We start from the raw sequence: 24,662 nt of genomic DNA, 5'->3' as shown, positions 1-24,662 counted from the left end.
CTTTCTCTTGGCATGTCATCAAAAACAAAGGGAGGCGGAAGGGACTGGAGATTGTGTGGAGGTAAAATGTATATTAGGCAGTAGCATCAATAGCTTCAGTTCTAAATGTTTCTTTACCCTTAGGAATTCAAGAAAAGCAGAAAGAAGCAAGGGCCCAGTACTTGTTTTCTTTCTGCATCGTTCTTCCTTATCCTGTGTATATTCCTTTTTCTCTGTCTTTGAGCCAATAATCCCTTAAGTACTGTCACTCCTTTGCAAACCGAAGCTTTGAAGGTGAGTTTACAAGACTCAGCCAGACTTGGCAGTTTGTGTTTACAAGACTCAGACAGCCTTGGCAGTGCCGTAGTTGATTACTTAAAAAAAAAGTTTATGCAATGTTTTGTATAATGTACAGCAAATTTTGTATAATGTGTAAATTGTTAATGTGATGTGTCACTTTATCGTGACGCTTTCGTTGTTTTCTTTTAAAGAAAAATAGCTTTAGGAAGATTGTAAAGATTTTCACGTGTGCAATGGTGCTTGAATAGTTCTGGAAGTATAAATCAGTAAATTTACAGAATAATTGTGCTGTTTTTTAAAAACTTATAAATTATTAAGTCCATAGCTGTCTAAGGTATAATTTATAATAGATAACCAATTAATGATAAACATCAGTGTAGGCATCTTTCCTCTAAAAATCAAAAACCATTCATTTAAACTATCACTTTCCATCTCCACTGAATGAAGATTCATTACCGTGTTTTTGTTTTCTTAGTGTTCAGTTCTAAATGAGAAGCTTGAACAACTGCTCCAGGCTTTGCACACAGATTCCCAGGCTAGTCCGGTTCTCCCGGGCATCAACCCTCTCATTGTAGAAGAAGATCCTGTGGAATCTTCCAGCGAAGAATCCTTGTGTGAAAGCAAGGAACAACTCTTGGATGACACTACAAAACCTTCCTCCCAGAAAACTGTCAAACCGAGGGAAATAATGCTGCGGGCAAACAGTTTAAAGAAAGCAGTGAGGCAAGTCATTGAAGAGGCCGGAAAAGGTACACATTAACAAAAGTAACTTCTGAAGAAGGGAGCAGCATTCCTGTGGCAAGCACAAGGGGATTTTCCTATTGGTCAGTCTGGACACACTTTAAAAAGTTTCAGAGATAAAAAGTACACTGGAAACATTAAAATAAAGTTTAAAATTACCTTTAAATCATATTTCTAAAATTAAAATTTTTTAAACTGGAATCTGTTAAATTCTTAAAGAATATCAAACCTATAAACTACTTTAAAAATATTTTAACATTTATTTCCTAAATGTTGATGTTGCTTTTTTGAGAGTTTATAAAAGTTACACCTATATTTTAATTTTTTGTATTAATGTAATATGTATACTTCTCTTAGAATTTTAGTAGTAGATTAGAAGTTAACTTTAATATAAATAATTAATATTCAGAAACAGATTGTAACTTGTAATTGGACTTGTATTTCATTCTCTAAAGTTCTTATATTTTATTTTTCTCTTCTGCTAAAAATATAATTTTGACAATTTAAAATATTTCCTTTTATAATCTCTAGTACTTAACAGACATCACATGACCCCAAAGTTCATTGCCAATCAGTGCTTATTTGTGAATGTGGAATCTCTTTGGGTTTCTATTTCAATTTTCCTTTTTTAAGCATATTTTAATATTTATGGATCTTATTTTTGCTTGTTCAAACATACTTCTCTTCTGGGTACTTAAAGTGATGGATGACCAGACAGTTCACTCCTCTGAACCAGTTAATCAATCATTTGATTACGATAGCACAGAAACAGATGAGTCTAAAGATGAATCAAAAGAAGATGATGCAAAAGCATCATTAACTGGTAAGAAAACTGTGATAAAATTATTTTGGAATTAAATAAAATGTAATTCTGCTTTTAGTTTTCGAAAGTCCTATCAGTTTGAAATACACTATTTGTATTTTTAATTTTAACAAGGTTTTTCAGAAGTTAAAGCTTAGATATTCATGAATGCTAAAATAATGAAGGTAACATTATTTAGACCATTGTCAAGTACTCTCACATCCCTTTTTTATCACATGATCTAGAAATCATCATAATAAACTAAGGATTTGGGGACCAAATGTGGCTAAATATCTTAATTTCCCTGAAGAAAGAGTAAACACCAAAACAGCAGATTTTAACCTATTTTAGCCTTCAGATTCCTTTGAGAATAATATGGAAGCTGCAGGCCTCACATGCATAAAACTTGACATTTAAACAATTTATCAGTCCCTTGAGTTCCATTGATCAGCCTAGATGGCTGATAATCCTTATCGCTAAATTAAGTTTTTAAATCGTAGGACATCTAGTTACAGCCCTATCTCTACTGAAATTATTTTTGCCAGGAAATTATTGTGTAGTTGCTTGAATAATATTAACTATTTCTCTACCTTTTAGGTTTTAATTGAAAATGAATTTATACTTCTAATTTTTCATGTTGTATGCGGGAAAAAGTGTTAATTTACTAGAGTAAAACAAGCAGAAATATTAATGAAGAGGAGAAGATAATATGATAATAATTACATAGTACTAATGAAAATCAATTGATTATTATATCACAACTGTTTGCCATCATTAAATTTTTGCTTTTACTCTCATTACATATAAACTTGGATAGATTACTTAAGTTCTCTGTGGTTTCCTCATTTGTGAAATGCGGATAATAACGTACCTACTTGTTGTGACCTTTAAATAAGTTAACACACATTAAGTGCCTAAAATAGCACCTAGTACATTGTGCTGTAAAGGAATGTTTGCTGTCATTATCACTATTATGATTATTGCTACTACTTCCGCTGTTGTTGCGAACTACGCTAACTTTGAAAGAGTAGTTCTTAACTGTATTTAAAACTCTTAGAAACTTTGAAATTAGACCATATTATAGACCTCACATGTCTTACAACCAGTGCTTTTATATTCTACATCCTTAGTCCTTTTAGACCTTACGTGTATCTATTCCAGCACACCACCCAATTTTATAACCTTAGATATTTTAGACCTTAAATGGCCCCACTGCAGAATATAATCCAACGCAGGCATATTTTACAACCTTGACCGATGGTCATTGAGCCTTCGGACTACTCACTTTCACTTCGTCCCCCTCTTATGGTCAGCTCTAATTCTTAGGAAGTTTTTCTTTTGTTAATGTATTGAGCTTTATATATTCTTCCTTAAATTTCTACCCATGATTACAGTTATTATTAATAAACTCTTACGTATGATAATGTTAACCGTAACAACTACTGACATTTGTGTAGGGCTTTATGGCTAGCTTAAAAGCAATTTTACACACATCATTTCAAGATATTGAGGATGACTCTGCTGTGCGGCAGCCCTGAAATGATACTGAAAACAGCTTTCATGGCATCATAGTCTCTTCCCACACATTATATCTTCGTTTCCAGATTCTCTCTCCTAAATTGTTTTACCCATCTAATTTGAGGATTTTAAACTTTTTTTTTCTGGTTGCACCCATTTGGTCACTATGATACCCCATTAAAATACAATGCTCCGTTTTGAGCAATATTCTCCAGATATTTCTGTATTGCAAGAATACACCGATACCTGTATGCCACTCATTCTGGACGTAATGAATGGCTCTCTTTGGAGGATTGGTTTTTCAGCACTCATTGGTAATGGTTTTCTAACCAGCTACCATCCCACCTTACTATACGCTCATGAATTTGACACTTCCATTATAGCCTGCAAAGGAAACCAAAAAAATGCAGATATAGTGGTGTAGATATTGTTATTGAAATAGGCATAGATTATACAAGTCTTTATGGAGCAGTATTTGATCTTATTTTTTGGCTAGTAATCCATTTAGTGGGAATCAGTAGCAGTAGAAGTGTTTCTGTATTAATCATTAATTTTTTGAAGCATGTTCATTGTATTATCATTGAATAATATAATAATTCGTACATCTGAGCTGTGCAAAATACACATTAATATGATCAATGAGATGTTATGTTTAAGAAGAACCATGAAACATTAATTTAGTTACCTGCAATGGAAGATCAATCTTAGTCACTAGAACACACTCTGTTTTTTATCAGAGATGAATATCAAAAGGTTATTTTTATTAGAAATTAGTTCCAGGGCTCCCATCTGTCAAAAAACAAAAACAAAAAAGAGTGTCTGTTCTGCGACTTTTCTTTAGTGCATCTGGATTGTTTTTGAACAGAGAGATGAGTGCGTAAGATTAATATAGTTAGTTCATAATTAGTCTTAGGGAAAGTAAAGATAATTAAGTTTTAGAGTATTTTTAAATTGAGTTTGAGGATTACTGTTTTTTTAAACACCTGCCAATCGCTCCTAAATTAGTTAAAGATACTATTTGCTCTCCATTAAATTGCCCCAGTTTAGATAGAATTAAATCTCTCTTTTTGTTGTTTACTTTGAGAGTAATTCTGTTTTGGAATAATTTTTTAAACATGTTGAGCTTTTATAAAAATATGAGAAAACTGTTTTGGACAAATCATTGTCTTCAGTAAATAATTAATTGGGAAGTACAGGAAAAGTATATTGGTTTCACTTGAAAAAATAATATTTTTCCTTCCATGTGTAGAAGAAAATGCTACTCATGTTTCACTGTTAGCTCTGGGAATTACATTCCTTAAATTTTATCATTTATCCAACATTTTTGAGAAAAGGATTGCATTGGTAGTATACACTGCAACACATGTTCCATTTTCAAAAATTGTCAGGCTTCAGAATTTCCTTTGTCTTTAATAATGGGTTTCTCACATTCAAATTATGAGTATCACTGACCTTTAATTATGGTAGGCATCTATTTTTTATTAATTGCCATCTGTTCAAAATGGGAGATCAAGACTTCTAACGGTGGCAGATTCCTTCCACGTAGTAAATCCCAAGAAAATGAACAGAAGACGGTAAAAGAATAAACACAATGTAATTATTTTTGGTTCTACTGATTAAACATGTATGAAATTATTTTATGTCATGAGTGTGTAAGGACTTGCTTATTTTTATAACTTTATCTCCTTTTAATCTGGACTTTTTGCCAACAGTTAAAACTGCACCTCGGTCTCCAGATGGCCGGGCAAGTCGTTCCCAAACTGACTCTGGCTCCGGTCCTGCTGTGGCAGCCAGTAAAGAAAACCTCCCAGTGCTCAATACCAGAATAATCTGCCCAGGTAGTACAGATTCTGAAATATGGTGTATTTTTAAGTATTCCGTGAAAACGTATAAGTACTCATTTTCCTGAACTATAGAATTGTGTTCTTTTTTTTTTTTTTTTTAAGATTATTTATTTATTTATTTATTTATTTATTTATTTATTTTTGGCTGTGCCGGGTCTTAGTTGTGGCACCGGGATCTTCGTTGAGGCATGCAGGATCTGTCGTTGAGGTGTGTGGGCTCTTCATTGTGGTGCGCGAGCTTCTCTCTAGTTGTGGCGTGCGGGTTTTCTCTTCTCCAGTTGTGGTGCACAGGCTCCAGGGCACGTGGGCTTTGTAGTTTGCGGCATGTGGGCTTAGCTGCCCTGAGGCGTGTGGGATCTTAGCTCCCTGACCAGCGATCAAACCTGCGTCCCCTGCATTGTAAGGTGGATTCTTTACCACTGAACCACCAGGGAAGTCCCTAGAAATGTGTTCTTAAAGGTAAATGTTCCTTTAAGAAAATGATCTTGGTACTCTTGTCAGTCAGAGTCCAGATCCTTAGACTTTGGTGTGTACAGGAGTTGCCTAGGAAGTATTAAAGCAAGTGTTCCTGAACCCTGCCCTGAGAAATTCTGATTGAGTAGTTCTAGAGTGGAGCCCAGGAATCTGCATTTAAGTACTCATGGTAAATTTGATCTTATATATATATTCTACTACCTTTTATGTATCTCCATAGCCTTCCCTGGATAAAGGCTTGGGATTAGGATAATATTAGCAGAAACCAAAGGACTTGTGTGGAAAGGATGGGATGTAAATGTAGATGTCTCAGAGGTCTCCTTAAGTACCATTTGTTTGACTCTGTGAAAACTTTCCACATTCGTTCCAGAGCAGATTGGAACCCAAATTACACCCTGAAAATCAATTTCTCCTACAAATTATTTTAAAAGGTGAATCATAATTCAATAATAATAGTTGGAGACTTTATTATCCCACCTTCAGTAATGAATAAAACAACTAGACAGAGCAAGAAGGAAGTAGAAAACTTGCAAAACACGTAAGACAAGTGTAGCTAACATGTCTACAGAACACTCCACCTAACGATAGCAAAATACACATTCTTCTCAAGTGCATATGGAAAATTCTCCAAGATAGACCATATATTCGGCCATAAAACAGTTCTAAATAAATTTAGAAGGGTTGAAATCATACACAGTATGATCTCCAACCACAATGAAATGAAATTAAAAATCAATAACAGAAGGAAATTTGGGAAGTGCACAAATATGTGGAAATAAGTGGGTCAAAGAAAAAAAATCACAGAGGAATTTTTAAAAATACTTTGGTATGAATGAAAACAAAAATACATCATACCAAAATTTATTTGATGCAGCTAAAGTAGTGCTAGAGTGAAATGTATTAAATATTTAAAAAGTAGAATGACTACAAAAACCTAACTCTCCACTTTAATAAACAAGAAAAATAAGAGTAAACAAACCCATAACAAGCAGTAGGAAGGAAATAATAAAGTTTTGAGTGGAAATAAGTGAAATAGGAGCATATAAAACAGTACAGAAAATCAATAAAACCAGAAGTTGGTTCTGTGAACAGTTTAACAAAATTGATAAGCCTTTAGCTAGACTGACCCAGGAAATAAGAGAGAAGATTCAAGTTCCTGAAATCAGGAATGAAAGAGGAGACATTGCTATGGACCTTACAGAAATAGGAAGGATTGTAAGGAAAAACTATAAAATATTGCATGCCAACAAATTAGATAACTTAGATGAAATGGACAAACTCCTAGAAACAGGCAAACTACTGAAACTGATTCAAGAAGAAATAGAAAATCTAGCTGGATCTATGACAAGGAAAGAGATTGAATTAGTAATCAAAAAACTTCCTCCAAATAAAAGCCCAGGCCCAAATTGCTTCACTGGTGAATTCTACCAAATGTTTAAAGAAGAATTAATACACCAGTCCCTTACAAACTCTTCCAAAAACTAGAAAAAGAAAGAACACTTTTCTTAACTTACATTTTATTTTATTTATTTTTTATTAAAGTGTAGTTGATTTACATTATCATGTAAGTTTCGGGTGTACAGCACAGCAATTCAGTTTCATACATATATTCTTTTTCAGATTCTTTTCCTTTATAGGTTATTACGTAATATTGAGTATAGTTCCCTGTGCTATACAGTAGATCCTTGTTGGTTATCTATTTTATACATAGTAGCGTGTGTATGTTAATCCCAGCCTCCTAATTTATCCCTCCCCCCACCTCCCTTTCCCCTTTGGTAACCATAAGTTTGTTTTCTTTGTCTGTTAGTCTCTTTCCGTTTTGGAAATAAGATCATTTGTGTCTTGTTGTTGTTGTTGAAAGAACACTTTCTAACTCATTCTATGAGGCCAGTATTACCCTGACACCAAAACCAGTCAAAGACATCATGAGAAAGCTATAGGCCAACATCCTTGATGAATAGCAACACAAAAATCCTCAACAAAATCCTAGCTAACTGAATCCAACAACATATAAAAAGAATTATACACCATGATCAAGTGAATAGTATCCTACTAATGCCAGAATTGATTCAACATATGAAAATTAATCATTGTAATATACCATCTTAATAGAATAAGGAGCGAAAACTATACAATCATCTCAATAAATACAGAAAAGGCATTTTAAAAAAATTCGACATCTTCCTGTGGTAATACCACTCAACAAACTAGGAATAGAAAAAAACTTCTTTAGCGTGACAAGGGCATCTATGAAAAACCTATAGCCAACCTCATATTTAACGGTGAAAGGCTGCAATCTTTCTCCCTAATATTAGGAACAAGACAAGGATGTCCAAACTAGCCACTTCTATTCAGCCTTGTTGGAGCTTCTAGCTTGGGCAATTAGGCAAAATAAAACGAATTAAAGGCATTCAAATTGGAAAGAAAGCAAAACTGTATCTCTTCACACTTTGACCTTGTATATAGAAAATCCTAAGGAATACACACACACACACACACACACACACACACACACACACACACAATTAGAGCTAATAAAAACAAGGTTGCAAGATAAAAGAGCAATATTTAAAAAATAATTGTATTTCTATACACTAGTAATGAACAATCTGAAGATCTTTAGAAAGTAATTTCCAATAGCATCCAAAATCACCCAAAAAACTGAGTAAATTTAACCAAGAAGCTGAACTATTTGAATACTGAAAACTACACATTGTTGAAAGAAATTTTAAAAGACCTAACAAAATTGAAAGACATCTGTGTTCATGGATCAGAGGACTAGATAATATTAAGATGGCAGCTCTCCTCAAATTGAGCTAAAGAGTCCGCACAACCCTTATCAAAATCACAATTGCCTTTTTTGAAGAAATTGATAAGCTGACCTTAAAATTCTTATGGAAATACGAAGAACCCAGGATAGCTGAAAAGTCTTGAAAAGGAAGAACAAAGTTGAAGGAAACACACTTTCTGATTTCAAAATGTCCTCCAAAGCTACAGTAATCAAAACTGCATAGTGCTGGCATGAAAATGGTAATATAGATCAATAGAATAGAACTGAAAGTCCAGAAATAAACCCCTACATTTATGGTCAATTGATTTTCAACAAATGTGCTGAGACAATTATTTAATGGGGAAAGAATAGTCTTTTCAATCAGTGGTACCAGGGCAACTAGATATTCACATGCGAAGAATTATGATGGACCCCTGCCTCACACCATATATAAAAATTAACTCATTATGGACAAAAGACAAAGGTAAGAGCTAAAAATATGAAACTATAAAATGAAAACATAGACATAAATGTTCATAACCTTGGATTAGGCAATAGTTTCTTAGCCATGACTCCAAAAACACGAACAACAAAAGAAAAAAAAGATAAATTTGACTTCACTAAAATTAAAGATTTTTGTGAATCAAAGGGCACTATCAAGAAAGTGAGATGACAGTCCACAGGATGGGAGAAAATAGTTGCAAATAATATGTCTGATAAAGGACTAGCATCCAAGATATATAGATAAATCTTAAAAATTCAACAATAGAAAGACATATCCCAATTTAAAAATAGGCAAAGGATCTGAGTAGACATTTTCCCTAAAAGTTATTCAAATGTCCAATAAGTACATGAAAAGATGCTCAACATCATTACTCATCAGGGAAATGAAGTCAAATCTACAATGAGATACCACTTTATCCTATTGGGATGACTATCAAAAAAAGACAGATAATAACAAATATTGGCAAGGACATGGAGAAATTGGAACTTTCATACACTGCTGGTTAGAATGTAAAATGGTGCAGCCATTTTGGAAAACAGTTTGGCAGTTCCTCAAAGGGTTAAACACAGAGTTAACATATAATCCAGAAACTCTACTGCTACATATATACCCATAAGAACTGAAAATACATGTCTGCACAAAAACTAGTACATGACTGTTTTTAGCAACATTGTTCATGGTAGCCAAAAAGCGGAAACAACTCAAATATTCATCAGTTGATGAATGGAGGAACAAATGTGGTATATCCATACAATGGAATATTAGTTAACCATTAAAAAGGATGAAGCCCTGATATATGCTACAACATGTTTACCCTTGAAAACATTATGCCAAGCAAAGGAAGCGCAACACAAAAAGGCACATACTATATGATTCCATTTACATGAAATGTCCAGAATAGTCAAATCCACAGAGAAAGAAGATAGTTTAGTGGTTCCCAGGATCTGAGAACAGGGGGCAATGGGAGGAATGGAAAATGACTGCTAATGGGTAAGGGGTTTCTTTTGGGGAGTAATAAAAAGTTCTCAGTTAATAGTGATCATCGCACAACTTTGTGTATATACTACAAACAACTGAATTATATTCTTTAAAGGGGTGAATTTTATGGTATGTAAATTATATCTTAATGAAAATATTAAAATAAAAAAGATAAATCCAGAACACATTTGGTTCTGGAAAGGTTTCCATGTCTAGAGGTCATATCTCTCTTCAAACCTGGAGCCCTGGGATGAACCTTTCTGGGCTGAAGCTGTAAATATGGCTAACCTTAAAACATTTTAGAAAATACCATACTTTTCTATGGGGCATCTGAAATATGACTCTTCACCTCTTCAAACTGTTCTTTTCTCTCACCAGCATGGTTGTTTTGTTCATCTGTTTACTTATTTAGACATAAAGGGAACTGGCATAGCAGAGTATACCATTGCATATTCAAAACTATGAAATTAAATGACAGAATAAAATTCATCTTGATTATTTGATAAGCAGCTAAACTTTGTAGCTAAAATAATGAACGTCTTCTAAGAGGAGCACATTGTTGAGGAAAGGAATGTTTGCTAAAGAAAGGACTTTTTTTCCTAGTGTTTCTCAATTGCATGACATATCTTTCTGAACTATTCTTTCCTTTTTGTCTGTCTGTTCCCTTGGGTCCCTATTCATTTGTCTTCTTGCCAGACTTTAGTGCTTCTAGCCTTAATATTGGGTTTGTAGATCATAAAATTCGTTACCTTTGAATACCATAACTAGTTAGTCGAAAGCTAACTAGTTGTTGAAATAAATTTGAAGTTTTGCATATTTAGAGGTAATATAAATGCTTCATTTTTATGTTCAATACTGTATTCTTCTAAAATTCATAAATACCTGTGTTTAATATTTTGCTACTTATTCTTGACACCAACACTGAATTTTCACCTTAGCATGTCAACATTTTTACTTGAGTATCGTTATCTATGCTTTGAGAGTATGGAAGTGATAACTCTATGACATTCTGGATAATTCAGCCTTTATTGTAAATTCCTTACAGACTTACTACCTTATTTGCTAATAGAAAGGAAGTAATATTTACTTGTTGAAGTTACAGAATCATTGATGGTAAATAAGAAACTGTCACAAAGAGATTCCTATTTAGGTCCTCACCTGCTTCATTTTTTATGACAACATATAGATCCCAAGAAACATCAACAACCTTGTATTTACCATGTATGGCTGAGTTGCTTTGCTGTGCACCTGATACTATCACAACGTTGTTAATTGGCTAGCCTCCAATATAAAATAAAAAGTTTTTTTAAAAACCTTGCATTTACCAACATCATAGTTCTGAGTTATGATTAATGAGAAGAACAGCCACTGAAAACCATGCTTTGGGAGCAAGGTGTTTCTGATTAGGTCTAAAAACAATGGACTGGCTCTTTCTGTTTTTCTCTTAACATGTGATCCTGTATTTTTTTCCATCCAGGTTTAAGAGCAGGACTAGCTGCCTCAATTGCTGGGAGTTCTATTATCAACAAAATGTTACTAGCAAATATTGATCCTTTTGGTGCAACGCCATTTATTGACCCAGATCCAGATTCAGTGTAAGAAAATACTTCTGCAAATATTTTGCTTGGGCTTTTCTTGTTTCTGTTTTATACGAATGGTAACATTTTAAATGCATTGCAGTAAGTATAGTTTCACATCCAAAAAGGAGCATCAGAAAATTTCAAAAGTCGATAATGATGAGTGCGTTGACCCACTTGAAATACAGTGGTTTTCATGATCTGAGGTAGGTCCCTTCCAGTCTGTGGTCTTGGATAACAACCCAATGGCGAAGTGAGTCACAGCTCTGCACACTTTTCCCTGGAACATTTTATTCATCACTGCCTTCATACTCACATTTTGGCTATTCCTTTCACCTCATTTTTTCTCCGTCTTGCCAATTCTGCCATCCTTCCACATTCGGCCTCTAGGTTTACTTATTTCAGAAAGCTTCTGGCCCACATTGGTCCCTTCCCTTCTCAAAACTCCTTCAAAAAATTGGCCGTTCAACATGTACTTCTTTTTACTTCCATATTTAATTTTGCTTTTGTTATGTCTCATTTCTCTAATGACACTCCTGAAGGACACTACTATACTCCTTTGTATTTACTTTCCAAAGCACCTAGAAGAAGGGACTCGATCTAGTTGTCTTCTGCTCAGCAAATGTTCAATAAAAGTACAAGTGTGGAGGAGACTTTCTAATTAAAAAAAGAGGACTATTGGCATCTGACTGCAAGGCCCTCCCATTTGTGTGTGTAGTGAGGGGCTTATGTAGGAAGTAGAAGAACTAAGATTTTGTTCCAATTGATAGAAAAGCATTACCATGCCTCTGTCTCTGCTTCACCCTGTCCACCATCACTTTACATCATATGTACTGAAAATCACAGACATGTACTGGGGTCGTGCTCATGGCGTATGAATAGGAAATGATTCCTGCTAAGCTTTCCTCTCTTCTATAAGACATGCAGCCTTGAATGGTGTTAAGTACTATTTTGTGTGCAAATTGTAATTGTTGTTAGGAACCTGAAATTGACTTTTATGTACTTTTCCTTATTATAGAGATGGATATTCAGAAAAATGTGTCATGAACAATTACTTTGGGATTGGATTAGATGCAAAAATTTCATTAGAATTTAATAATAAGAGAGAGGAGCACCCTGAAAAATGCAGGTAATTTTGGTAATAGCAATCATGTAATTATGCAAAGGCAATTTTACTTTAATTTCGTTTATTACCTCTTTTGCTCTCTCTGCCTTTCCAGAGTAAATAAATAATTGTTATACTGAAATTCCCTGCCAACATTTATTTTCAGGAGCCGAACTAAAAACTTGATGTGGTATGGAGTCCTTGGAACCCGGGAGTTATTACAGAGATCGTACAAGAATTTGGAACAGAGAGTTCAACTTGAGGTAAGTTCATCTAGAAGTAAAGACATTTCAGATGATCTTACTTTAAAAAAAAAAAAAAAGATTTATTTGTGGAGCTGATTTGGCCTCAGTTTCTCTTGGATAGTGTTTAAACACTTGAGGGGAAAAAAATAAACGTGGTTATCAACTTTACACCAAAGGAGGTATAGACACTGGATATGCGTGACACAATTACCATTGTCATTAGATCCTGAAATTTGGATGTTGCTGTGGAATTGAGGTGCTCTGTGAAATGGTAGGGCCATGGGAGTACATATATATGGGATGGCATTTTTTTTAAGACGTTTTTTGATGTGGACCATTTTTAAAGCCTTTATTGAACTTGTTATAATATTGCTTCTGTTTTTTATGTTTTGGTTTTTTGGCCCAGAGGCATGTGGGATCTTAGCTCCCCGACCAGGGATCAAACCTGCACCCCCTGCACTGGAAGGCGAAGTCTTAACCACTGGACCGCCAGGGAAGTCCCCAGGATAGCATTTTAAACAGATTTTTCCATTTTAAGTTTCCAAATTCTGACCCAATTCTATAATGCCTGAAGTTTCACAAATCCCTGAAAATATCATAGTAAATAGAACCTTTTAATTTAAATGTATTTTTTGTTTTAATTATCTCTAACAAGTTACTTAAATGAAAAGAGATTTTGAGCATTTAAACTTTTTAGTATTTTTAAACGAATTTAAAGAGTAAATTAAGGACAGCAAAAGTTACTTAATCTCTGATTAACAGGAAAAAGAAAATTGGGGACCTGACTCTGAAAAGTCTACTACTTTCTTAGAATGTTATTTTCTTTCACCTTTGATCCAGGGCTCACTGTTTATGCTGATAAGCATGTCTTTCCTATCTTGTATCTTTTTATAACTAGATATTTTAAATTGAGGTATAGACTGCATACAGAAAAGTGTGCAAATCTTAAGTTGACAACTCAGTGTATTAAACAGGACGTTTTTATTTTAGGTGTTATCTTGATAGTGGAACGTGGACGGTCAAGAGGTGCCTGGCTCATTCATTATCAACTAAATGTCCTAGTAAAGATAAGCCTGTTCTACCTTCCACTCTAGAGCATAACTACATGATCAGCTGGTTTGATTTATCATCGCTTGTAAAATTAAGATAGATGTTACTGGCTGAAAAGATACAAAATGAGGAAGGCTCACACTTAGTAAACACTATCCTTGGCAGCCCCATCTGTTACTCAACTTGGGTTCTTGCCTATGGATTGTACTGTAATCATTCATTTTCTTTATTCATGTCCCCTGGTCAGCCACACTCTCCTTAAGGACAGGTAGGAAGTTGTGTTCATCTTTGTTATCCCCGTTGTCTTGCACAGTTCCTGGCCCTGACTTGAGAAGGAAATAGGCAAATGATCATTTTACCCTAATTTGTTAAGTGCTGTGATCAAGACCCATAGCTGGGCATCTTTAAGATTTAGGGAACTATCTGGAATCAGAATGACTCCAATGCCTTTATTTCTGGAAGAGCCTTCAGCTCTTCAGAAGTACTACTTCTGTCCTTTTTTATTGGTGGTCCAAATTCTGAACAATATCCTACACAGCTGCTTTGTAATCTCCATTTAGCAGAGGTTCTTAACACTTTTTGAGCTGTGGACCCCTTTGGCATGCTAGTGAAACTGTGGACCCCTTCTCAGAATATTATTTTTAAAGCATTAGTTAAATATATATACATACAAAAGAAAATAATATTGAAATAAATTAACGAAATATTTTTTAAAGTGTTATAGAGTATTATATGTGTTTCTTCATTGCCACATAAAATTGCAAACATCTAACAGCGTATATAATAAGTACCATACTTTTGAAGTAATGATGAACATAGATCTTAAAAGATATCTGAAACATCTGTAATATAATAGAAAACATCTGTTTCTAATGGTGATGAAGTCACGGGTATTGCTAATATGTGGTTTGCTATCTACATTGATAATTGAGTGCAATGCTAAATTTCAGAGGTTGCTGACCATAAGAGATATGTTTTTACCATTCCGGTTAACAGACCCCTGAATCTATCTCAATCTATCCACAGATAAACATTTAACATTTAACATAGAAGTTTATGTTGAATGAGTAAAAGGAAAGTAAATTTAGTAAAACAAGATAAATGAAAGCATGTTAATATACACAAAAGGTAAAGAAAAATTAGAGAATTCTTCGCCAGAGTTAAAAATAAACAAACAAAACACCTGCTACCCCTGAGGACTATGGAAGGTCCGTTGTTTAAAAATTCATTTCCCTGGGCATCCCTGGTGGCACAGTGGTTGCGAGTCCGCCTGCCGATGCAGGCGACACGGGTTCGTGCCCCGGTCTGGGAGGATCCCACGTGCCGCGGAGTGGCTGGACCCGTGAGCCATGGCCGCTGAGCCTTTGTTTAAAAATTCATTTCCCTGGGCATCCCTGGTGGCACAGTGGTTGCGAGTCCGCCTGCCGATGCAGGCGACACGGGTTCGTGCCCCGGTCCGGGAAGATCCCACATGCCGCTGAGCAGCTGGGCCCGTGAGCCACGGCCGCTGAGCCTGCGCGTCCGGAGCCTGCGCTCCGCAATGGGAGAGGCCACAAAAGTGAAAGGCCCGCGTACCACAAAAAAAAAAAAAAAATTCATTTCCCTGATGCCGGATCACTTGGGATAAAGGTAGAGAAGAAGACCCAAGGCTTGAGAAACTCTGCCCAGAAAGGTCCCTTTCACCAGGTGCCAGTTGTTAGCAAAAAAAACTCTTAACTTTTTGCTCAGAAGTTTTCCTTTCCCTGTTGTGTCGTATGGAAGAAGTCTTGTCTTGACTTTGTGCAGAAGAAAGGCTTTAACCTTGGTTTCTCCATCTGCAAAATGGATAAAATAATGCTTTTGTGCAGAATCATAATTCATCGAGCTAATGTTCAAGAAATCACAGTTTAAACTGAAAAGAATTATTCAAATATAAACCCTGTTTTCAAGCCACATAAACTGTGAATCTGATACATACCGAAGTTTTAGAACGTTTGAGTAAGGTTTATAATCCTGTCTACGATCATGGGAATGCCAGAAATGCAGAATAACATTGTAACATCAAATTTTCCTAGTTTTAGAGTAGAAACAGCTTTGACCTATGAATGAAAACTGTCGTTAAGATTCAAATATTTTTCTTAAGGATGACTTTTTTGTCCAAATATACCTAATTTACATGTATCTCACAGCCTGTTCTGTTTTTTAAGTGAAATAATGATCAAATACTGTTTTGAGTCCTTTAAATACTAAGATACATGAAAGAAAAAAACAATGTTCACCTGTAATCTATAATGAAATACATGATAACAAATAGTTAATTCATGTTTTTTGCTTCATGTTTTTTGTAATTTCACATATTTCCATAATCTCATAACAGATGTCTCCATAATTTGTTAAATTTGGCTTGTTATATGATAGTACTTTCTATCTTTGTTTAGTTCATTCAATAATAATTATTATAGCTATATTTTAAGTCCTGTTATAATAACTGAAGTTTCCTAAATGCTTCCTATCAATACAAATCACCTTTAATTCTTAAACTTTATGAGGTAGTTATTTTCATTCTTCATGAGGCAGGTATTATTAGTTATTTCAGAAGCATGAAGTCACTTGCCTAACTAAAATCAAACAGCTGATAACTGGAGAAGCCAAAGTTTCAACTCCACTGTTTTTTCCCCATAAAACATTAATTTGTAATTATGACTGAAGAAAGACATTTACTGACTCCTTACTATGTGTTTTAGATGCTTTCCTGTCCCTTACCTTATTGGCCACATTATATGGACTAGGTATGGCAAAATGAGGCTCTGAAAGTTTAAGGCACTTGCCCAAATAAATGGCAGAATTCAAAACAGGCCCACTATCTTCCCCCTATACCACATTGCCTAGTGAAAGGAGCAGAAAAAGCAGACACTAATCAGAAAAAAAAAAAGTGTAGCTGCAGTTTTTTTTTTTTTTTTTTTTTTTTGGTATGCAGGCCTCCCTCTGTTGTGGCCTCTCCCGTTGCGGAGCACAGGCTCCGGACGCGCAGCCTCATTGGCCATGGCCCACGGGCCCAGCCGCTCCGCGGCACGTGGGATCCTCCCAGACCGGGGCACGAACCCGGTTCCCCTGCATCGTCAGGCAGACGCGCAACCACTGCGCCACCAGGGAAGCCCCATAGCTGCAGTTTTAAAGCATTTTGCCAAATTATGAACCACAAGTGGAAATGTGGGGAGATAGAGAAGATTATAAAAGAATGTAACACTACTTAAGTTACTCCCAAATATGAGAGAGACAGTTGAGTCAGGTGACCTTAATTTACTGAATCTGTACTGCTCATATTTTCCCTATGAGACTCTATAAAATGGATATTAAGCTCTTAACCCTGGGTGTTTTGCCTAATGCATATATATTAAATTCAGCAAAGTATATGGAACTTCTGACAGTTTTCATCTTTTTCCATATTATGCTTGCAAATAGTGTATCCATTATAAAATCTTTAAGGACTGCTCTGAATTTTTTTTTAAATATGCCTTTTATATTTACAGAGATAGCATTTTTTCCATTTCCTTTGTTAGCCATATGACTTTTTTCTAAAGCACACAAAGATATTTGTTCGATTTCTGGGTTCAGAAAAAGTTTATTATTCAACTAAATACTTTCATTTAACAAATACACATTGATCACCAGTTATGTGCCAGGAATGGCCCTAGGTGTCTAGATACAGTGTGGACCTTTGAATGTGTTTTCATGTAAAAGAAAAGAAAGGTTGTAAGAACACCTGTAAGGGTTAGTGTTAGGAAGTATTCTCAGTTATTTAAAATATTTGAAAAGTGGGTTCAGACCGGATTCTCATTTGTTCTAAGGGTTGAAGATAGTTTTCATTGGGCATTAAAATGCAATTTTTCTAAAATTAGGTTAATTATTTTTTAATTTGGGAATTACTTAATGAAAATATAGCATCTGTTTTAAGTATGACATCTGCAAACTCCTCTCTTAAAAACGAAGGCTTAAACCTTCTATTCGGTAAGAATTTACTCATATGTCATTACTTTGCCAGCTATGTGATATTGTATGTTTCTTTGAATTTAAGTGGTAATTCATTTTCATTTACGTGATTAATTAGAAGGCATGGAGTGTAAAGTGCTTTCTGACATACATGTTTTTTCCTTAAAAAGCGCCATCTTGAGTTTAGCCCGTCACCAGTTAGTTACAGAGCACAAACTACCAGAGAGTGTGAGAGGTGCTAGGTGAGATGGTTAGGAGCCAGGGTTTACCCTCAGAGAGCCTGCTTTCAATGTTTAAAGTAAGAACAAAGATGACTATGATGCAACTAAGAATATCTTAAGTGACTTGGGAGAGACTCATGAAAAGTACTGCCTGATTTTGGAGGAAAGAAGAGGTAAAAACATTTGTTTTCTTTTTCTTTTTTTGATGTATAACTGACATACAACATTACATTAGTTTCAGCTGTACAAGATAATGATTCAATATTTTATATATATTACAAAATGATCACCACAATAAGTCTAGTTAATAAATATCACTGTACACAGTTACAGAATTTTTCTTCTTGTGATGAGAACTTTTAAGACCCATTTTCTTAGCAACCTTCACACATCCAATAGAGTATTATTAACTCTGGTCGCCATGCTGTACTTTACATTTCAATGACTTATTTATCTTATAAGTAGAAGTTTGTACCTTTTGATTCCCTTCACCCAGTTTGCCCACCCCTTACCCCCTTGCCCCTGGCAACCATCAAGCTGTTCTCTGTATCTATGAGCTTAATTTTACTTGTTTGTTTGATTTGTTTTTAGATTCCACATATAAGTGAGATCATACAGTATTTGTCTTTTTCTGTCTAACTTATTTCACATAGCATAATGCCCTCAAGCCAATCCATGTTGTTGCAAATGGCAAGATTCCCTTGTTTTTCATGGTTGAATAATAGTCCATTTTTATATATATATATATATATATATATATATATATATATCACAAGTTTATAGTATCACACGTTTTTCATCTATTCATCTGTCAGTGGACACTTGTGGTGTTTTGTAAAACAGTTTTTTCAATTTGGTTTTCTGTAACAACTTCGGCTATAATTATTTACCCTTTTAAAATGTTTAAATTAAAACTAAGATAAAGGTAATGTGTAGGAATATATTTACAGGAAAGCAAACATTATGCACACGCTTTCCTCCATCGTCCTTTGTCGTTGGTATTCTAGTATCTTCCAAACTTGTGGTTTCGCTCTTTTTATCTGACCTCTAAGCTTTTGACCTTACAGTGTGACGGGCAGTATATTCCTCTCCCCAGTCTGCAAGGGATAGCAGTGTTGAACATTCCCAGCTACGCCGGAGGCACTAACTTTTGGGGTGGAACTAAAGAAGACGATGTAAGTATTTCCTTGCTCTTCCTAGAAGCTGCCCGCATTCCTTGGCTGATGGTCCCTTCCTCCATCTTCAAAGCCAACAAAGGTGGTTGAGTCCTTGTCACGTTGCTTTGCTCTGATCTCTTCTTCTGCCTCTCTCTTCCACTTCTAAGGATCTTTGTGATTACACTGGGCCTACCCAGATCATCCAGCATAATCTCCCCATCTCAAGGTCCCTAATTTAATCACATCTGCAAAGTCTCTTTTGCCATGTAAGGTAACATTCACAGGTTCCAGGGATTAGGACATGGACATTTTGGACGGCAGGGAGGAGAATGTTATTCTGCCTACCAAAATACCTTTCTATACCTTTAATTTTCCAGATTTATATTATTATTATTATTATTTTTAATTTTTAGAAATGTCAAAGGGCTCATTTGGCCATTGAGGTTTAGGGCTATTTTTGTTTTTATACTTTCCTGTATTAAAAAAGAAAAAAACACAACCTAAGAAATGCATTTGTTCTAGGGACTTCCCTGGTGACGCAGTGGTTAACAATCCGCCTGCTAATGCAGGGGACACGGGTTCGAGCCCTGGTCTGGGACCATCCCACGTGCCTTAGAGCAACTAAGCCCGTGCACTCTAGGGCCTGCGTGCTGCAGCTACTGAGCCTGCATGCTGCGACTACTGAAGCCTGCATGCCTAGAGCCCGTGCTTTGCAACAAGAGAAGACACCGCGATGAGAAGCCCGCGCACCAAAAAAAAAAAAAAAAAAAAAGAAAGAAATGCATTTGTCCTAAAGATAATGGGAGAAGGCACAATTATGAAAGTATATATAACAATAAAAATGAGAAGTTTACCGTGATCTTTGAAGAGTCACACACACAGAATGATAAGCCCTTTGATTTGAAGCTCGTAATGTAGTGGTTCCCACTGAACAAATTTCTCAGGGCTCTTAAATGTGCAGGCAGGGATTAAAGTATAAAATAAATTGGAAAGTATTTTTAATTTTCATAATGTGAATATATTCCAATCCTATTGGAGTATAAAAATTTAAATTAGCAACCAATTATTTGTCAGCCCATCATCACTCTTAAATATTTTAAGGAGAAGAAATCAGTGAGATTAAGATAAATAAAGATAGGCAGACAGGATTCTGAGAGCTTCACATTCATAACTTAATACCCTCAATTTTAATCTACATTTTATCAGTGAAGAAACTGACACAAAGTTCACACAGTTCCTAAGTAGAAGAGACAGGGTTTAAAACCAGGCAGTCTGATAACGAAAAGTTCCCAAATTTGTGTCCTGATATTTTCAGTAAAAATTTTAATTATGATACTATTTTATACTGAGTATTTTTTCAGAGGCATAATAATTTATGTTATAGTAAAAGAGGACGTAAAAGGAACAAAGTAATACAGCTGAAATTGAAAATTTTTAGGTTAAGTTGATTTTGTGAAAATGCATTTAACATCAAAGCAAAGTAAGCCCACGTGTTTTCATCCTTTGAGATTTCTTTTCATGTTCTCAAATGCGCTGAAAAGTTGTAGATATAAAGCACATACGCACATTGCTTGTAACACCTTGAAAGATTTCCCTTAGAACATATCAAGTGAACTGGATCATAATTTTCCTGTTCATTAGCTTTAACTTTATGAAATCTGCATCACCTTTTGAAATTTTAAAGTTTCCTAAAATTGCATGCATCATTGTATCAAGATATCTGAGTTAGTATGAGCAGGTATTTAATACATCTTATATCAAGATGAATTATTTGGAAATACATTAGTTCATTGGTCCTACGAGTGCTTTATAAGAGAGGCGTGGAGTATTTTATCTGTGTGGGTTTTAAAACATTTTTATTGTGTTTGTTTATTTTAAGCTATGTTCAGTGATTTTTTTTGTCCTTGGATTATCATTTCATAATAATATTTACTTACCTTTCTGCTAATGGTTTTTATAAGTTTTTAAAAATATGTCTGTTGCAGAGTTTACATTGCTTGAAGTGCCACTTCACCTAAACCTTAACTTTATCAATGAAAGTGTAATGTCGGTTTTTCTTTCAGATATTTGCTGCACCATCATTTGATGACAAGATCCTGGAAGTCGTTGCAATATTTGATAGCGTGCAAATGGCAGTTTCAAGGGTCATTAAACTGCAGCACCATCGAATAGCCCAGGTTGGTTTCTCTACTCAAATCTGACTTCACTATTTGGGCCACTGAGAAAGCTATTCCAAATGACTCCTACACTGTAATCTGTAAAATAATGGACTTTCTTGTCATGTCAGTTGTTACCGTGTCATCCTAAGTGGAAAAGCATAACATTACATTCCACAGAAGGGATTAAAAGTCAAGTGTGAATACAAGACTGAGTGTCAGCTTCTCAGGATGATTTGTACTCTAAAATAACTTGTTTTATTTCAGTGCCGTACAGTAAAAATCACTATATTTGGTGATGAGGGAGTCCCAGTGCAGGTGGATGGCGAAGCATGGGTTCAGCCTCCAGGGATTATCAAAATTGTGCACAAAAACAGAGCTCAGATGCTCACAAGGGACAGGGTATGTAACAAAAAAACATTCTTCTAAGTTTTCCTTTAAAAAAAATCTTAAATTGTTATGAAAAATAGAAACCAAGGGAAAAGATTTAAATTGCCTTTTAAGTCTGATATTTAGATCGTGCTTTAAAATATGAACAAATATTTATTTAGTTCTTAAAATAATTAGCTTATTTTTTTAGGTGTAGAGAAAAATTGAGCCCAAACTACAGAGAATTCTGATTCCATTCCCAAATACCTCCTCACCTCCCTATTCCCCTATTATATTCCCCTAGTATGTTCCCCTTAACATCTTGCTTTAGTGTGGTACATTTATTACAGCTGATGAGCCACTATTGATACATTATTATTGGCTAAAATAGTAGTTTACGTTACTCTTTGTGTTCTACATTCTGTAGGTTTTGACAAATGTACGATCACTTGTCCTCCACCTACCCATCCTCTCTTATCCCAACCCTGGCAACCCCATCTTTTTACTGTCTTTATAGTTTTGCCTTTTCCAAAATCTGTTTTTTTTTTTAAGTATATTTTAGTTTTGGCTGCGTTGGGTCTTCGTTGCTGTGTGCGGCTTTCTCTAGTTGCGGCGAGCGGGGGCTACTCTTCGTTGTGGTGTGTGGGCTTCTCATTGCGGTGGCTTCTCTTGTTGCAGAGCACGGGCTCTAGGCGCTCTAGGCACACAGGCTTCAGTAGTTGCAGCGGGTGGGCTCAGTAGTTGCAGCATGTGGGCTTAGTTGCTCCGCGGCATGTGGGATCTTCCAGGACCAGGGATCAAATCCCTGTCCCCTGCATTGGCAGGTGGATTCTTAACCACTGCACCACCAGGGAAGTCCCCAGAATATGTATTCTTAATTAAGGTCACACCCATAACAAATAAGGCTGCAATATCCATCCTGTCTGTTACGCATATAATAGTAAATATTGAAGCATAAATTGAAGCTGTCTTTTTTTAAACTTTTCAGTCATATAATCATCGTCATCAATTACATTACTTTTTATTAGTTACAATCCACTAGAAAACTTTAAAATATCTTTTTTGTACTTACGATGTATTTAATGAGGTGTTAGATCAGGGAAAACAATAGTAATTTCAAAGTCATTCATGTACTATCTAAATACACATTTATTTGGCCCTCGGAGCTCTAAACTAACAATTCATTGCAATATTGATTTTAAATAGGCCTTTGAAAGCACTCTGAAATCTTGGGAAGATAAGCAGAAGTGTGATTCTGGTAAACCAGTTCTTCGAACCCATTTGTACATCCAGCATGCAGTTGACCTGGCGACAGAAGAGGTGTCTCAGATGCAGCTGTGCTCACAGGCCGCAGAGGAACTCATCACCAGGTACCGAAGTCCTGTGAACATTGGTGGCTGTGAGAATGCTGGTCTTGGCAAATTTTGGTTTTTGTATTTTTTTAAAAAATAAATTTATTTATTTTGTTTATTTATTTTTGGCTGCGTTGGGTCTTCATTGCCACGCGCGGGCTCTCTCGAGTTGCGGCGAGCGGGGGCTACTCTTCGTTGCGGTGCGCGGGCTTCTCATTGCGGTGGCTTCTCTTGTTGCGGAGCACGGGCTCTAGGTGCACGGGCTTCAGTAGTCGTGGCACACAGGCTCAGTAGTTGTGGCGCACGGGCTTAGTTGCTCCGCGGCATGTGGGATCTTCCCGGACCAGGGCTCAAACCCGTGTCCCCTGCATTGGCAGGTGGATTCTTAACCACTGCACCACCAGGGAAGCCTGGTTTTTGTAGTTTTAATACATCATTGCAGTTGTTTGGGGTATCTAAAAGGGATGCCTTTACCCTCCTTCTTCATTTGCTGCCTCATTTATGCCTTAGTAATCACTGGTTTTTTCATCAGCTCCCCTCCAACACACACGTGCACAGACCTGTGTTCTCCACAGGCCAAATCTCTGACTTCCTGAAACATGATGGAGAACTCGCCTAATGAACCCTGTCGTTTTATATATATATTATATATATATATATATATAATATATATATAAAATTTATATATATTATATATAATCCTTCCATTATTATTTCCCCAGTTTACACATAATCTTTACACTATACTACTCACTTATATGGTGCCTCATAATTATTAAGTGTTTATGGGAGGTAGAAGGAAATGCAGACGTTAACCATGCAAAAAAAACAAAAAAAGTCAGGGAGTGGACATGGGAAGAGTCCAAGAATCAGTTTCCGGCAGATGTATCACAGAGTTTGTGAGACCACAGAAATTAATTTTAGGAGACAGAAAGAGAAGATAAAAATAGTAAGTTCTGTGAATGCAAAACGGATAAAAATCACTATGACCAGGGGCAGACTTCAGGGGGGAGGAGGGACTGTGGGCAAGTTTCTTATCTCCTCCTCACCTAAATCTTATCAACCAAATGGGGATACAAGCTGCCTGACCAGGTCGCTGTGAAGGTTAAGTGAGACCCACCATGAGAAGTGCTTATTAGCACAGCATGTCTGGTGTATTCAGTGTTCTGAGCATGGTCACTCTTATATTTTTCCCACACCTTCACCTGGTCACTGATCAAAATGTTGAAATAGAAAAGAAGGAAAGGGGCTTCCCTGGTGGTGCAGTGGTTAAGAACCCGCCTGCCGATGGAGGGGACACAGGTTCGAGCTCTGGTCCAGGAAGATCCCACATGCCACAGAGCAACTAAGTCCATGAGCCACAACTACTGAGCCCACGTGCCACAACTACCGAGCCCACGTGCCACACCTACCGAAGCCGTCACGCCTAGAGCCCATGCTCTGCAACAAGAGAAGCCACTACAATGAGAAGCCCACGCACCGCAACGAAGAGTAGCCCCTGCTCGCCACAACTAGAGAAAGTCCACACGCAGCAATGAAGGCCCAATGCA

General features: G+C 36.0%; 1 protein-coding gene and 1 long non-coding RNA gene across 9 annotated transcripts in view; one reads left to right on the top strand and one right to left on the bottom strand.

Moving 5' to 3' along the window:
* Positions 1-24,662, top strand: part of DGKH (diacylglycerol kinase eta) — a 175,631-nt gene that overhangs the window by 134,449 nt on the left and 16,520 nt on the right. For all 8 annotated transcript variants that reach the window (XR_003682539.2, XR_003682538.2, XM_055089442.1 and 5 more), the window contains 10 exons: positions 755-1,028; positions 1,721-1,843; positions 5,053-5,178; positions 11,389-11,506; positions 12,507-12,617; positions 12,760-12,856; positions 19,146-19,253; positions 21,299-21,412; positions 21,659-21,793; positions 22,967-23,130. Coding sequence is in view for 6 of the 8 variants with exons in the window: in XM_055089442.1 (XP_054945417.1) it covers positions 755-1,028; positions 1,721-1,843; positions 5,053-5,178; positions 11,389-11,506; positions 12,507-12,617; positions 12,760-12,856; positions 19,146-19,253; positions 21,299-21,412; positions 21,659-21,793; positions 22,967-23,130 (1,370 nt within the window). In the remaining 2 variants the exon portion in view is untranslated. The remainder of the gene's footprint in view (positions 1-754; positions 1,029-1,720; positions 1,844-5,052; positions 5,179-11,388; positions 11,507-12,506; positions 12,618-12,759; positions 12,857-19,145; positions 19,254-21,298; positions 21,413-21,658; positions 21,794-22,966; positions 23,131-24,662) is intronic.
* Positions 3,407-5,060, bottom strand: LOC129392677 (uncharacterized). The gene is made up of 3 exons (XR_008619001.1): positions 4,793-5,060; positions 4,026-4,129; positions 3,407-3,724 (listed from the first exon to the last, which is right to left on the bottom strand). It is a non-coding gene; the product is annotated as an uncharacterized lncRNA (long non-coding RNA).

Source organism: Physeter macrocephalus, chromosome 13 (genome assembly GCF_002837175.3).
Source record: "Physeter macrocephalus isolate SW-GA chromosome 13, ASM283717v5, whole genome shotgun sequence".
Classification (NCBI taxonomy): domain Eukaryota; kingdom Metazoa; phylum Chordata; class Mammalia; order Artiodactyla; family Physeteridae; genus Physeter; species Physeter macrocephalus.
This window is presented reverse-complemented; position numbering and strand designations above follow the sequence as displayed.